This window comes from Myotis brandtii, unplaced genomic scaffold, assembly GCF_000412655.1.
Source record: "Myotis brandtii unplaced genomic scaffold, ASM41265v1 scaffold105, whole genome shotgun sequence".
Classification (NCBI taxonomy): Eukaryota; Metazoa; Chordata; class Mammalia; order Chiroptera; family Vespertilionidae; genus Myotis; species Myotis brandtii.
The window spans coordinates 6,158,765-6,174,724 of NW_005353538.1; the positions used below are offsets into that span (position 1 = coordinate 6,158,765).

The 15,960-nt window shown below is 40.1% G+C and overlaps 1 protein-coding gene across 1 annotated transcript in view; it reads left to right on the forward strand.

Annotated features, from left to right (window-relative positions):
• SIK2 (salt-inducible kinase 2) overlaps positions 1-15,960 on the forward strand; it is a 166,292-nt gene that overhangs the window by 136,172 nt on the left and 14,160 nt on the right. The window contains exon 12 of the mRNA XM_014540099.1: positions 12,518-12,682. Coding sequence (XP_014395585.1) covers positions 12,518-12,682 — 165 coding nt within the window. The remainder of the gene's footprint in view (positions 1-12,517; positions 12,683-15,960) is intronic.

The window sequence follows — 15,960 nt, forward strand, 5'->3', positions numbered from 1 at the left end:
CACCCCCTTCAGGGTGGGGGTCCCCACTGGGGTGCCTGGCCAGCCTGGATGAGGGGCTGATGGCTGTTTTCAGGCTGGCCAAGCCGGCAACTGAAGCTCCCAGCCTCTCCTTTTTTTCTTTTCTTTTTTTCTTCTGGGATTTATTTACCTTCTATAATTGAAACTTTGTTGCCGCTCCAGCTCCGAGGCCACGGCCTTCTGAAAGCAGGTATCTGGGGTTTGTTTAGCTTCTATAATTGCAACTTTGTTGCTTAGAGTGGAGCTCAGAGCCCAGCTGCAGCAGGGAGGAAGCTTGGCTTCCTCCATCACTGGAGCAAGCAAGCCTCCTGCTCGCTTCAGCTGCGTGGCTGCCGGCCGCCATCTTGGTTGGGTTAATTTGCATATCCTGCTGATTAGCCAATGGGAAGCGTAGCGGAAGTATGGTCAATTACCATGTTTGTCTATTATTAGATTAGATTCCCTATGCTGGACTTCACATCCTGTGATTTTATTTTAACAACCAATTTAACTTTTTTTTATTGATTTTTAGAGAAAGAGGAATGGAGAGGGGGAGAGAGAGAGAAACATCAATGTGAGAGTGAAACATCATTTTGCTGCCTCCTGCAAACCCCCTACTGGGGATGGAGCCCACAACCTTGGCATGTTCTCTGAATGGGAATTGAACCAGCAATCTTTCAGTGCACAGGAGGATGCGCAACCAACTGAACCATAGTGGCCAGGACACCAATTTGTACTTTTTAATCCCTTCATCTTTTTTCATCCAATCCCTCTCCCCTCTGTGAACCATTGGTCTGTTTTCTGTTGTCTGTCTATGAGTCTGTTTCAATTTTGTTTGTTTTGTTCTTTACATTCCACATATAAGTGAAATTATATGCTAATTGTCTTTCACTGACTGACTTATTTCACTTAGCATAATATTCTCCAGGTCCATCCATGCCTTCTCAAATGGTAAGATTTTTTTGTGGCCGAGTAATATTCCATCATATATATATGTACCACCACTTTATTATCTACTCTATTGATGGGCACTTATGTTACTTCCATAGTTTGGCTATTGCAAATAACACTGCAATGAACGTAGGGGTAGATATATTCTTTTGAAGTAGTGCTTTGGGTTTCTTGGGATATATAGCCAGAAGTGGAATCATTGGGTCATAAGGCAATTCCATTTTTTTATTTTTTGAGTAACCTCCATACTGTTTTCCATAGTGGCTGCACCAATCTGCAGTCCCACAAACAGTGCACTAGAGTTACCTTTTCCCCTATCCTCACCAACACTTGTTTATTGATTTATTGATGATAGCCATTCTGACGGGTATGAGGTGATATCACATTGTGGTTTTAATTTGCATCACTCTGATATTAGTGATGTTGAGCATCTCTTCATATGTCTGTTGGTTATCTGTGTGTCCTCTTTGGAGCAGTGTCTGTTCAGGACCTCTGCCAATTTTTAAATTGGATTCTTTGTTGTTGTTTTTGGTGTTGAGTTGAATGAGTTCTTTATGAATTTGGATATTAACCCCTTATCAGATGTATCATTGGTGAATATATTCTCCCATTCAGTGGGTTGTCTTTTCATTTTGTTGATGGTTTCCTTTACTATGCAAAATCTTTTTATTTTGATGTACTCCCATTTGTTTGTGTGTGTGTGTGTGTGTGTGTGTGTGTGTGTGTGTGTGTGTGTTTCCCTTTTCCAAGAAGATATATCAGGGGGAAAAAATATTGCTGAGAGAGATTCAGAGATTTACTGCCTAGGTTTTCTTTTAGGAGTTTTATGGTTTTGAGTCTTACATTTAAGTCTTTAATTCATTTTGAGTTTATTCTTGAATATGGTGTAAGAAGGTGGTCTAGTTCCATGTATCGTTCAACTTTCCCAACATCATTTATTGAAAAGACTGTTTTTACTCTCTCCTGTGTTCTTGCCTCCTTTGTCAAATATTAATTGGCCATATAGACATGGATTTATTTCTGCGTACTCTATACTGTTCCAGTGATCTAAATGTCTGTTATTATGCCACTACTATGCTTTTTTATTACCATTGCCTTTTAGTATAGCATGATAATTACAACTTTGTTCTTCTTTCTCAAGATTGCTGTGTCTGTTCGAGGCCTTTTGTGGTTCCATATAAACTTTTGGAATATTTTTTCTAGTTCTATGAAATACGCCATTGGTATCTTGATAGGAATTGCATTGAATCTATAGATTGCTTTAGGTAGTATGGACATTTTAATGATGTTTATTCTTCTTATCCATGAGTATGGTATATGCTTCCATTTATTTGTATCTTCAACTTCTTCAGTGTCTTATAATTTTCCAAGTACAGGTCTTTTACTTCCTTAGTTAAATTTATTCCTAGATTGTTTTTTTAATGCAATTGTAAATGGGATTGTTTTCTTAGTTTCCCTTAAGGATAATTCATTATTGATATATTAAAATGCAACTGATTTCTGAATATTTATTTTGTATCTTGCTACTTTACTGAATTTATGTATTAGTTCTAGTAGGGTTTTTTTTTTTTTGGTGGAATCTTTAGGGGTCCATATATATATAGTGTCATGTTATCACCAAATAATGATAGTTTTAGTTCTTACTTTACAATTGTGAATGCCTTTTATTTTATTCTTTTTGTGTGATTGTTGTGGATAGGACTTCCAGTACTATTTTGTTGTTGTTTTTTGTTTTGTTTTTAATATTTTTATTTATTTCAGAGAGGAAGGGAGAGGGAGAGAGAGATAGAAACATCAATAATGAGAGAGAATCATGGATCAACTACTTCCTCACGTCCCCTGCTGGGGATTGAGCCTGCAACCCAGGCATGTGCCCTTGACTGGAATCAAACCTGGGACACTTCAGTAGGTAGGAGCTCTATCCTTTGAGCCAAACCAGCTAGGGCCCAGTACTATTTTTGAAAAGGAGTGTTGAAAGTAGACATCCCTGTCTTAGAGGAAACGCTTTTATTTATTTATTTTATTTTATTTTATTTATTTATTTTTGTTAATCCTCACCCGAGGATATTTTTCCATTGATTTTTAGGGAGAGTAGAAGAGAGAAGGAAAAACAGAGAGAAACATCGATGTGAGAGAAACACATTGATTGGTTGCCTCTGACCAGGGCCAGGGCCCAAGGAGCTCTTGACTGGGATTGAACCTGGGACCCTTTGGTCTACAGGCCGACGCTCTATCCACTGAGCCATATAGGCTAGAGCAAGGAAACGCTTTTAGTTTTTCCGGGTTGAGTATGATGTTAGCTGTGGGCTTGTCATATATGGCCTTTGTTGTGTTGGGGTATGTTCCCTCTATTCCCACTTTGCTGAGAGTTTTTATCGTAAGTGGATACTGGCCCAGCTGGTGAGATTCAGTGGCCGAGCATGGACCTATGAACCAAGGGGTCATGGTTTGATTCATGGTCATGGTACATGCCCAGGTTTCGGGCTTGATCCCCAGTAGGGGCTGTGCAGGAAACGGCCAATCATGATTCTCTCTCATTGATGTTTCTCTCTCTTCCTCTCCCTTCCTCTCTGAAATCAATAGAAATATATTAAAAAATAATAATGGATACTGGATTTTGTCAGATGCTTTTTCTGCATCTATTGATATGATCATATGATTTTTATCCTTCATTTTGTTAATGTGGTATATCATGTTAATTGATTTGCAGATACAGTACCAGCCTTGTATCCCAGAAATACATCTGCTGGATCATGGTGTATGATCTTTGTAATGTATTGCTGAATTCAGTTTGCTAATATTGTGTTGAGGATTTTTGCATCTATGTTCATCAGCAGTATTGGCCTCTAATTTTCTTTCTTTGTAGTGTCTTTATCTGAATAAGGTTAATGCCTGCCTTGTAAAATGAGCTTGGGAGTCTTCCCTCCTCTTGAATTTTTTAGAATAGTTTGAGAAAGACAGGTGTTAGTTCTTTCAGTGTTTGGTAAAATTCATCTGTGAAGCCATCCAGTCCAGGACTTTTGTTTGTTGGGACTTTTTGATTACTGCTTTAATTTTGTTGGTTTTAAATGGCTTGTTTAGATTTTCTCTTTCTTCTTGATTCAGTTTTGGAAAATTGTATGTTTCTAGGAATTTATCCATTTCTCCCAGATTATCCATTGTGTTGGCATCTAGTTGTTCATAATACCATCTTATAATCTTTTGTATTTCTGTGGTATCAGTTGTTACTTCTCCTCTTTCATTTCTGATTTTATTTATTTGGGTCTTCTCTCTTTTTTTTCTTAATGGTTAAAAGTCTGTCACTCTGCCCTAGCTAGTTTGGCTCAGTGGATAGAACGTCGGCCTGGGGACTGAAGGGTCCCAGGTTCGATTCCAGTCAAGGGCACATACTCGGGTTGCGGGCTTGGTCCCCAGTGGGGGGCGTGCAGGAGGCAGCCCACCAATAATTCTCTCTCATCATTTTTCTCTCTTCTCTCTCTCTCTCTCTCTCTCTCTCTCTCTCTCTCTCTCTCTCTCTCCGCCTTCCTCTCTGAAATCAATAAAAACATTTTTTTTAAAAGTCTGTCAGTCTTGTTTATCTTTTCAGAGAACTAGCTCTTAGTTTCATTGATCTTTTGTATTGTTTTTTTAGACTCTTTCATTTATTTCTGCTCCAATCTTTGTTTGTTGTTCTTTTTTTAATTCCTTTAGGTGTAAATTTAGAATGTTTATTTGAGATTTTTCATGTTTCTTGAGGTAGGCCTGTATTGCTGTCAATTTTCCTGATAGGACTGCTTCTTGCTCTGTTCCATAGATTTTGGATTGCTGTGTTTCTGTTTTCATTTGTCTCAAGGTATCTTTAGATTTCTTCCTTGATTTCATTGTTAACAAATTCATTGTTTAGTAATACTATTTAGCCTCCATGTGTTTTTCAGTTTTCTTATGATTGATTTCAAGTTCCATAGCATTATGTTCAGAGAAGATACTTGATATGATTTTAATCTTCTTAAATTTATTGAGACTTGTTTTGTGTCCTAACATTTGGTCTGTCCTGGAAAATATTCCATGTGCACTTGAAAAGAATGTATATTCTGCTGCTTGGGATGAAGTGCTCTGAAAATACCCTTTAAATCCATCTAATCTAGTGTGTCATTTAAGGCCACTGTATTTTGTTGATTTTCCATCTGGAAGATCTATCCATTGATGTCAATGGGGTGTTAAAATCCCATGCTATGACTGTATTGATGTCCATCTCTCCCTTTATGTCCATCAAGATTTGCTTTATATATTTAGGTGCTACTATATTGGGTATATAAATGTTTATGAGGGTTATAATCCTCTTGTTGGATTGATTCCTTTATTATTATATAATGTCCTTCTTTGTCTCTTATTATAGCCTTTGTTTTTAAAGTCTATTTTATCTGATAATAAGTACTGCTACCCCAGCTTTTTTAAAAAATCTTTATTGTTGAGTGTCTTACAGTCTTGCCTCGCTCCACCCAGTTCTCACCATGTCCCAGTCCTTTGCCACCATATTGTCTGTGTCCATGTATACATATATACATACAAGACCTTGGGTTAATCTCTTCCCAGCCCCCTTTTTCCTCTGAGATTCATCAGTCTGTTCCATTACCATGCCTCTGATTCTATTTTATTCACCACTTTATTCTCATTAGATTTCTTATTCATTTATTTTGATTTTTAGGTTCAGTTGTTGATAGATATGTATTTTTGCTATTTAATTGTTCATACTATTGATCTTTTTCTTCTTCTTCTTCCTCTTCTTAAAGAATATCTTTCAACATTTCACATAATCCTGGTTTAGTGGTGATGAACTCCTTTAGCTTTTTCTTGTCTGTGAAGCTTTTTATATGCCTTTCGATTCTAAATGATAGCTTTGCTGGGTAGAGTAATCTTGGTTGTAGGTCCTTACTATTCATCACTTTGAATATTTCTTGCCAGTCCCTTCTGGACTGCAAAGTTTCTGTTGAGAAATCAGCTGACAGTTGTATGGGCGCTCCCTTGTAGGTAATTAACTGCTTTTTTCTTACTGCTTTTAAGATTCACTCTTTGTCTTTAGCCCTTGGCATTTTAATTATGATGTGTCTTGGTGTGATCCTCTTTGGGTTTATCTTGTTTGGGACTCTCTGTGCTCCCTGGACTTGTAAGTCTATTTTTTTTCACCAGAGAAGAGAAGTTTTCTGTCATTATTTCTTCAAATAGGTTCTCAATATCTTGCTCGCTCTCTCTTCTCCTTCTAGCACTGCCATAATGCAAATGTTGATGCGCTTGAAGTTGTCCCAGAGGCTCCTTACACTATCTTCATATTTTTGGATTCTTTTTTCTTTTTGCTCTTCTGATTGGGTGATTTTTGCTTCCTCATATTTCAAATCATTTATTTGATTCTTAGGATCCTCTACTCTACTGTTGAATCCCTATAAGTTATTCTTTATTAAAGTTAGTGTATGCCTAATTTCTGACTGGTCTTTTTCCATGTCCTTGGCATTCTCACTAAGATCCTTGAAGGTCTCCTGAAGATCCTTGAGTAACCTTATAACCGTGGTTTTGAACTCTGTATCCAGCAATTTGCTTTCTTTTATTTCTTTCATTTGTGACATGTTTCTTTGTCTCCACATTTTGGCTGCTTCCCTGTGTTTGTTTCTATGTATTGGGTAGAGCTGCCATGTTTCCTGGAATTGGCAGAATGACCTTGTATAGTAGGTGTCCTCTAGGGCCCAGTGGCTCAGCCTCTCCAGTAACTTGAGGTAGGCACTCTAGGTGCGCCCCAGGGTGGGCTGTATGAACAGTCTTATAGTTGAGACTTGATTGCTATTGGCGTTATTGGGAGGAATTGACCTCCAGGCCAATTGGCTGTGAGGACAAGCTGCGACTACAGTGGGAGAGCTGCTGTGCAGGAAACACCCCTATGGAGCAGGACTTGCTTCAGTAGGGTTTTGGTGCTCACTGAGTCTTCCCCTTGAGTGTGTCTCTTGTGGATGTGTAGAGTTGTAATCTGGTATGGTCTGAAGCTGTCCACCAGGTGCTCTGGCTCTTGGGTCTCCAGGGAGGTGCAAAGTCAGCTACTGCCTGGGGCCACCTGGAAGGAGCTACAGATAGATCTGCAGATTCTTCCTAGTTGTATTGGATTTGCTAGTGCCCAGGCTAGGCCCAGCTGTGAAGCAAGGCAGGCTGGTGCTGGTGCCAAGTCTTGGGTCTCTTATTGATAGGTTTGGGGCATGCTGACACAGGCTGCAGCCTGTTTGAGAGATTTTAGCAAAGTCTGAAGCCTGAATGAGGATAGGCCATTCATATGAAAAAGCTGCTGCAAACAGCTTAGGTGGGGCTGCAAATTAGATGGGATGAGGTCTCAGGGAATCATCAGGTTGGAGCAAACAGAGTGCTCCAGGTTGATGGGAACTCAGATATGGTTGCCAGTCAGCCCTGGAGCAGGGGAGGTCTCAGCATAGGAACAATGATCCCTGCGAGCCCCTCCATCTGATAGAAAGCCACCCCTGAGTTCCTGCTCTGATGCCAGACAATCCAGTTCCTCCCCCGTATGTGACTGGGTCCCCCAACACCTCCAAGCGCTGGAGCTCAGAGGAAGTGAATCAGAGTAAGTTTGTGCACAACCCTTTAAGGGGGGTACACCTGGGTCTCCGGCAGCCTCCATGTCCCTCAGCTACAATGCTCACTGGTTTTTATAGCCCAAAGTTACAAGGATTTCACTTCCCAGCTCTGGGACCCGGGGTGGGGGGTCTGATGTGGGGCTGAGACCCCTTGCTCCTTACGGAGGCCTCTGCAGGGATGATCTCCCTCTGGATTACAAAAACAGCCCACGTGGGTGCCAGCCCAGCCCGTTCTGCACCTCCGTCCCTCCTACCAGTCTCAATGTGCTTTCTTCTTTTCTTCTCTAGTTGTACTTCCCTTCAGACAGCTTTCAGGTGATTCTGAATGATGGTTGTTCTGTATTTTCGTTGTAATTTTGATGTGGTTGTGGGAGGCAGTGAGTCCTGGGGTTTCTATTGCTCCATCCCCCTTCCTTCCTCTCTCTCTAGAATCAATAAAAACATATTTTTTAAAGTTTCTTGTTGTTCTCATACATGCCTCAGTTTCCCAAGTAATAAAATGGAGATTTTATGTTTAAATTAGTGAATAATTGTGTAGCACTTACAACAGTGCTATGTAAGTGCTAGGTAAGTTTTTGTTATGTAAAGTAATAAATAAGTGTTGGGGAGGAGGGGGACAACGATGAGTTAGAGAAGACTAAGAGAATAGTTAGTGGGGCATTGACTCAGTTGCTTTAGAAGAAGACTGGATCTGGATCTAGAAGAAAGGCTGGGACTAAAGAGAGCTGGGGAACCATTTGTATAAAGGTTGAAAAAAGAAGTGATTCATTCATACCATCTTTTAGGATTTCCATATACTTCTGTGAGTGCTTACTTTTGTTCAGAGTGCAGGAAGAGCCCCAGAGTGTTTCTTGTGTAGCAGTTTTTCAAAATCTAAAGGATTATAATAGTATTTTGTTTTGGCTTCTATAGAACATATGGGAAAAAATAACCAAGGAAGTTAAAATCTTGATTTTAAGAGGCAAATGGTATATTTTAATATGTAAAATAATGTGAATATTGATACTAATGTGAGTAAAAAATTTGTCGATAAAGTTCCAGATATTTGGGCTAGAATATCTCTGAGTACTTGGAATCCTTCAACATTAAATGGTTTTGCTTTAAAGATGGAAAGGAGGGGGTTACATGAGAATTCCTGAGTTGGGGTAGTAATAGTGCAATATAGTGGTCGCCTTCCCTCTCGAAAACACTGCTGGACAATGAGAGAAGCAGAGAGCCCACTGCTGGAGCAGGCTTTCCCTCCCACGTCTGTGTTCTTATCATTGCACACGTGAGGGAGGGGGCTCTTTAAATGGTTGCTTTGGAGCATACACATGTATACAACTTCCTTTCATATCTGAACTTGAAGCAAATACCCTGGGAGATCTCAAATTATATTTCATTTGGCTTGGAGTTCGGATGTAGAATATAGCTTCTTATGTTTGCTAATGTTTTATTACCACGCACCCCATTAGTTCTCTTCATTTTATACATTGACCCAAGTTGCCATAGAAAACTACTTACCACTGTGACTTAAAATGTATGTCATTGGAGCAGAAATCTTTAGCTCACCTTCATGAACTGTCTTAGCGCAGTGCCTTTGGAAGCAGCAGGCACTGGGCTGAAGAAGGTGCTCCTTTCCCTCCAAGATTTCACATTCTAATGTTTAGTGCTGAACTTGTTAGAAAATAGATTTCTCTGTGTTTATGAATTTAAATCTGCTTAAAGTTTTCATAGGACCTTCTCCCTTTAATTCGTTGATGTTTGAATGTTTTTATAGAAGTGCAAATCACTTAATTGATGCAGCAGAAAGAAATTGGAGCAATGACACAATCCCACGCAAAGGTTACATGAGCGTTGAATCATGCAGGCCTTGGGTTCCATAATGAGCTGAGTGACCTCAGCAGGCAGTACCTCTGAGCTCCAGTGTCCTTAAATATAAAATTGCAATAGAAATGCCTGTTTCATAAGTTTGCTACAAAGATAAAGTGATAAACTATACCAGCAGCTCAGTTCAGCAAGTAGAGTGCTGTGTATCAGCCACTGTCAGAGGTTCCTAGGAAACAGTCCATGCCCTTAAGGAGGCACGGTCTAGTGATACTACTTAGAAAACAGTGAAATTTCCATCCAGATAGATGTAGAGTACTTGCATTGCTGTATAATATGCAGGAAATGTTGCATCTAATTGAGTGCAGACAGCTACTGAGAAAAAAGGTCATGCCTTTTTCTAATTCCTAGTTCTTAACAGCTCTTCCACTCCAAGTTTCCATCAACTGTAAGCAGACAAGAATGAAACACTCATCCCAGTTCTTTAATTACTGCTTTCCACAACTGTAAGAAAAAGCACTATATGAGTGGATGGCTTAAACAACTAAAGTTTATTTTGTAACAGTTCTAGAGGCTACAAGTCCAAGATCAGGGCTGGTTTCTGGTGAGGACTTCCTTCCTGGTTTGTGGACAAATGCCTTCTGGCTGAGCCCTTACATGGCCTTTCTTCTGCATGTGTTTGGATAGAGAGATCTCTGGTGTCTCATCCTCTTCTTAAAGGGATACCAGGACCCACCCTACATCTTAATAACCTTATTTATCTCCATAAGGGCCCTATCTCCAAATATAGTCACATTGGGGATTAGGGCTTCAACATATAGGGGTGGGCAAAAGTAGGTTTACAGTTGTGAGTATGTGAAACAGTTTATTCTCATATTATTTATTTATTGCTAATTTGTACAACTGTAAACCTACTTTTGCCCCCATATGGATTTGGGCGGGGGAGGAAGGACACAATTCTGTCAATACATGCATGTTCTTATTGGAACAATAAAGATTTTCCCATAGGAGGAAACATTATTTTCATGATTCTGGAAAGAACAGAATCAGAAGAGATTCAGAAAAATAAACATGGTTTTAAAAGTCATTACAGTTAGTTAGGGATGATCATTGTTTATTACCAAAGAAGTGGGGATATTAACCAGCCATCTATTTATTATAACATACCCAGTGATGTTGGAATATACCAAATATAAAGTATATTCTAAATATTTTTAAAGTATCTACACTAATAAAAGACAAAGATGCTAATTGACTGTACCTTCGCTACGCCCATCAGCCAATCAGAAGAGTATGCAAATTAACCCAACAAAGATGGCCATTAAATTTGCATACTGCAGGCGGGGTGGCACAGTGCGAGCCGCTGCCCGCCCTGTCGCCATCCGGGCCTGCCATCTGCGACCCGGGGAGCGGGCCTAAGCCAGCAGGTGGTTATCGTTATCTCCCGAGGGGTCCCAGAGTGTGAGAGGGCACAAGTTCAGGCTGAGGGACACCCCCCCCCTCCCGCCAGTGCACAAATTTTTGTGCACCGGGCCTCTAGTATTCAAATATAAAGTGTATTTCTAACATATCTCCCCATTGTTGAAAACCATCAACCTGCTCTAACGGTTTGGCTCAGTGGATAGAGCATTGGCCTGCGGACTCAAGGGTCCCGGGTTCGATTCTGGTCAAGGGCATGTACCTTGGTTGCAGGCACATACCCAGTAGGGAGTGTGCAGGAGGAAGCTTACCAATGTTTCTCTCTCATTGATGTTTCTAACTCTCTAACCCTCTCTCTTCCTCTCTGTAAAAAATCAATAAAATATATTTTTAAAAAAAAATCAACCTGAAATTTTAACTGGGAACCATTAGATAGTGTCTAAGAACAAAACTGTATTCACTTTGCAATCTAATTCCTATGTTAAATTCTTGTGATCATTTTAAGATTTTAGAAGAAAAAAAAGGAGTAATTAGCATCACTGAGTGAAGGATTTTACATGCTATCTTTTACACTAACTTCACTTGTATTATGCCCTTTTTTACTGGTGAAAAATAAAATTCAGAGGGTTAAGTAACCTAGTGAAGTGCGCACAATTAGTAAGTGATGGAGCCAGGAATTATTCCCAGGGCTTGGAAGAGGAGAAGCTAGCATCATACTGCTTGTTCCTTTTTGTTGTTTGAATTTAAAATTCACCATCCTATGCCCATTGAGGTGATTATGGCAGAAATATAGGCCATTCCTCTGCCTTTTAGAAACTGGTCTGATGATTGTTCCCTCAGATGTTTACAATGTCTGTAATGTTCAAAGGGCACCTAATGAATTATTCTGCTAGTTTTGAAGAGATGAGAGGAAAGGATTGTCCAACAGTTTCATCTTTAAAATTAATCCTTGCCTACTGTCAGGAAGGAAGGTTCTTTTTAAAATGATTTTTTAAAGGAGAGTTTGCAATGCTTGTTTACTTAAAGGAGACAGGAAGAATGGGCTTTGCACCGCCAGGAGCGCTTTCTCTAGTAGGTTGACTTCAGGAACTGAAGTTGCTCAGCAATAAGCATCTCTCTCCGCTGGGCCAGCAAGCTGTGTTCAGACAGTGTCTCCTTGAAAGAAGGGCATTCCTGTCACCTCCAAGTAACTGCTGCCGCTCTCTTCTTCCTCTTCATACACACCCTTGCCAAGAAATGCACACCACCTTACCACCACCCCCCACCACCCCCCCACACACACGCACAAGGGCAGATAGAGAGCACTTACTGCAGTGTCCTTTGTATTGTATTATAGTTAGTTGTGGGGATGTACCTATCCCTGGCTCAGTTTTGAGTTCCTAGAGGCAGGGACTTTTCTTTATCTTTCCAGGGTAGTATACGTAAGATTATATACAATATACGTTTGTTGAATATTTTTTTAAAAAGAGCATTCTTAGATTCCTTAGAAAGACTGGCTTTCTTGTCATCTCTGAGAAAGTTGTGTGCCTCACATGGAACAGGAATGAAATTCTGTACAGCCTATCTCAGAATAATAGGTTGCTGAGACTGCTTCAAATCAATATCTTTTCTGGAGTTTCCAACAAATGACGATTTATCCTTTAATTGTATCAAGAAGAGTTGTTTTATTCTAAGAAATGTGTGTATTTATATGGAAGGTATTAATGTTCCTAAACTGTCTGTTCTTGCCATATTTACAGGCACAAACTGTGGGTTTCCCGGTGACCATGCATTCGCCGAACATGCGACTGATGCGATCTACCCTCCTCCCACAGGCATCCAATGTGGAGGCCTTTTCATTTCCAGCGTCCAGCTGTCAGGCAGAAGCAGCGTTTATGGAAGAAGAGTGTGTTGACACTCCAAAGGTACGGTGTGTTTGAGAGGCTGAGCTTGTAGGTTGGCTGGAGACTTCAGTTGGGTCCATAGGTGTTGGACTTGGACTTTGTTGAACTCTGTCATGTCCTCACGTCACTCAGGAGTGTTGTTTGAGTAGCAGAGCCGGAGAAGAGCATTCAGGGCTGAACTGGGCTCTCATCGCCGCCTTATCATTAACACTTACATAACTGTCAGACCTCATATGTCCTTTCAAACGCTTTCCTTCTCTTTCTTTAACCAAATCCTTCTCTTTTCAAGTTTCTAGATCACACATAGGTTTTATATTTTTTAAACAAATTGTAATTCTGAAAACAAATATAACTGGTGCTGACGTGGCTCTGTCTGAGTTGACTGCCTCTCTTCTAAGAAATGTGTATATTTATATTATAGTTAGTTGTGGGGGTGTATCTATCCCTGGCTCAGTTTTGAGTTCCTAGAGGCAGGGACTTTTCTTTATATTTTCCAGGGTAATATACGTAAGATTATATACAATATATGTTTGTTGAATATTTTTTAAAAATAACATTCTTAGATTCCTTACTGCAGCTCCGTGATGACGTGCTATCTTTTCTGGTCAAACATCCTTTTTGTCCTGTTTGGACATGCTTAACGGAGATAAGTTTATCCTGCTATTCTACATGCAGGTGGCTTTTAGGATGTGGATGGTGACACTTCTCTCACTTAATGGATATTTACTTCTAATGTGTGTTTTATATATTTAGCATCAAATGATATACAAAGGATCGTAAAAATGGGCAGGTCTTGGAGTATGTTCAAAATAGACTTTGTTCTTTGCTAGTTGGGTGAACTTGGGCAAGAAGGCTGACTTGCTTCTTTGCTGTTGTTGTTATGTTTTTTTAATATGTTTTTTATTGATTTTAGAGAGAGAGACAATTTTCAATAGGCTGCCTCCCACATGCCCCTTCCAGGGATCAAGTCCATAACCTGGTCTTGTGCCCTAACTGGGAATCGAACTTGTGACCTTTTGGTGCATGGGATGATGCTCAACCAACTGAGCCATTCCGGCCAGGGCCTGACTAGCTTCTTTGAACTGATTTTTCTCTTATGTAATATCAGACTACCAACTTTATGAGACTATTGTGAGGATTAAAATAATGTCTGAGGTTCTGGCCAAATTGTAGGTACTTAATAAGTATTGGTTTCCTGTTTTTTGGGCCTTTTTAGGTAATAAAAAGGTGAGTCAGACATTAATTCTGCCTCAAAGTTTATAATGTAGCAGAAAAGACATGATGCATAACTAAAAACAATGTGCCCTATTCTGAATAAATTGATAAAATATAATAGGTCCTTTATTTTTTTCACCCCTCCTTCAGCCCCCTCACCTTTGGCAACCATCAGCTTGTTCTCTGTATGTATGGGTTGGTTTTGTTTTATTTCCTCACTTCTTTTGATTTTTTTTTTTAGACTCCACATGTAAGTGAAATCATATGGTATTTGTCTTTCTCTGACTTATTTCACTTAGCATAATGCCCTCTAGGTCCATCCATGTTGTTGCAAATGGCCAGATTTCATTCCTTGGGAGCAATATTTTCTTGTATATATACACCACACTTTCTTTATTCATTCATCTGTCAGTGGAGACCTACGTTGCTTTCATGTCTTGGCTATCTATAATAATAAAAGTGCAATATGCTAATTAGACTGGACGTCCTTTCAGACGACCTTCCAGACAAAGCTGAGGCTGTGAGGGAAGCCCAGGTCCCAGGTGCCTGTCAGCAGCCAGAGGGAAGCCTGGGTCCCGGGTGCCAGAGGGAAGCCAGTGCTGGCAGCCGGGGGAAGGAGACCTACTCTTGCACGAATTTCATGCATCAGGCCTGTAAATAATGCTGCAGTGTACCTAGGGGTGCATATAGCTTTTCCATATTAGTGTTTTGAGTTTCTTCGGATATATACCCAGAAGTGATATTCTTGAGTCATATAGCAGCTCTATTTTTATTTTTTTGAAGAACCTACATACTATTTTACACAGTGGCTTCACCAGTCTGCATTCCCACCGACAGTGAGCAGGGGTTTCCATTTCTCCATATCCTCGTTAGCACTTGTTCTTGATTTTTTTATGGTGACCATTTTGACAAGTGTGAGGTGGTACCCCACTGTGGTTTTGATTTGCATTTCCCAACGAGACCTATTGAAAAAGATATTGCTGAGACTAATGTCAAAGAGTTTACTGCCTGTTTTCTTCAAGAAGTTTTATGGTTTCAGGTCCTACATTTAAATCATTAATCCACTTTGAGTTTATATTTTATGTATGGTGCAAGAAAGTGGTCCAGTGTCATTTTTTACATGTATCCAATTTTTCCAAAACCACTACTGAAGAAACTGCCTTGACCCCCATTGTGTATTTTTACCTCCTTTGTCATAGATTAATTGACCATATAAGTCAATTTATTATTTATTGGAGTTTATTTGTTTATTGGAAAATTTATTTCTGGGCTCTCTATTCTATTTCATTGATCTATATATCTGCTTTTATGTCAACAGCATACTATTTTGATTATTGTAGCTGTGTTCTAGTTCTGAGAAGACTGCCATTGGCAGTTGAATAGAGATTGCATTTAATTTTTATATTGTTTTAGGTAGTAAGGACATTTTTACAATACTCGTTCTTCCAGTCCTTGCGCAATGGTATATGCTTTATTTATTTGTATTCTCTTCAGTTTCTTTCTTCAGTGTTTTATAGTTTTCAGAATACAGATCTTTCACCTCTTTGGTTAAATTTACTCCTAGATATAATATGCTTTTTAATGCAATTGTAAATGGGATAATTTTCTTAATTTTTTCTTCTTATCATTCACTAGAGGCCCGGTGCACAAAATTTGTGCACTCAGGGGGGTCCCTCAGCCCGGCCTATGCCCTCTTGCAGTCTGGGACCCCTCGGGAGATGACCACCTGCTAGCTTAGGCCCGCTCCCTGGGGGATCAGGCCCAAGCTGGCAGTCAGACATCCCTCTGGCAGCCCGGCAGCCTCGGAGGATGTCCACTTACCAGCAGGGAGCAGACCTAAGCTGCAGTCGGATATCCTTAGTGCTGCTGAGGAGGCGGGAGAGGCTCCCGCCACCACTGCTGTGCTGGCAGCCATCAGCCTGGCTTGTGGCTGAGCAGAGCTCCCCCTGTGGGAGTGCACTGACCACCAGGGGACAGCTCCTGCATTGAGCATCTGCCCCCTGGTGGTCAGTGTGTGTCATAGTGACCAGTCATTCCCAGTCGTTCTGCTGTTAGGGTCAATTTGCATATTACCCTTTTATTAT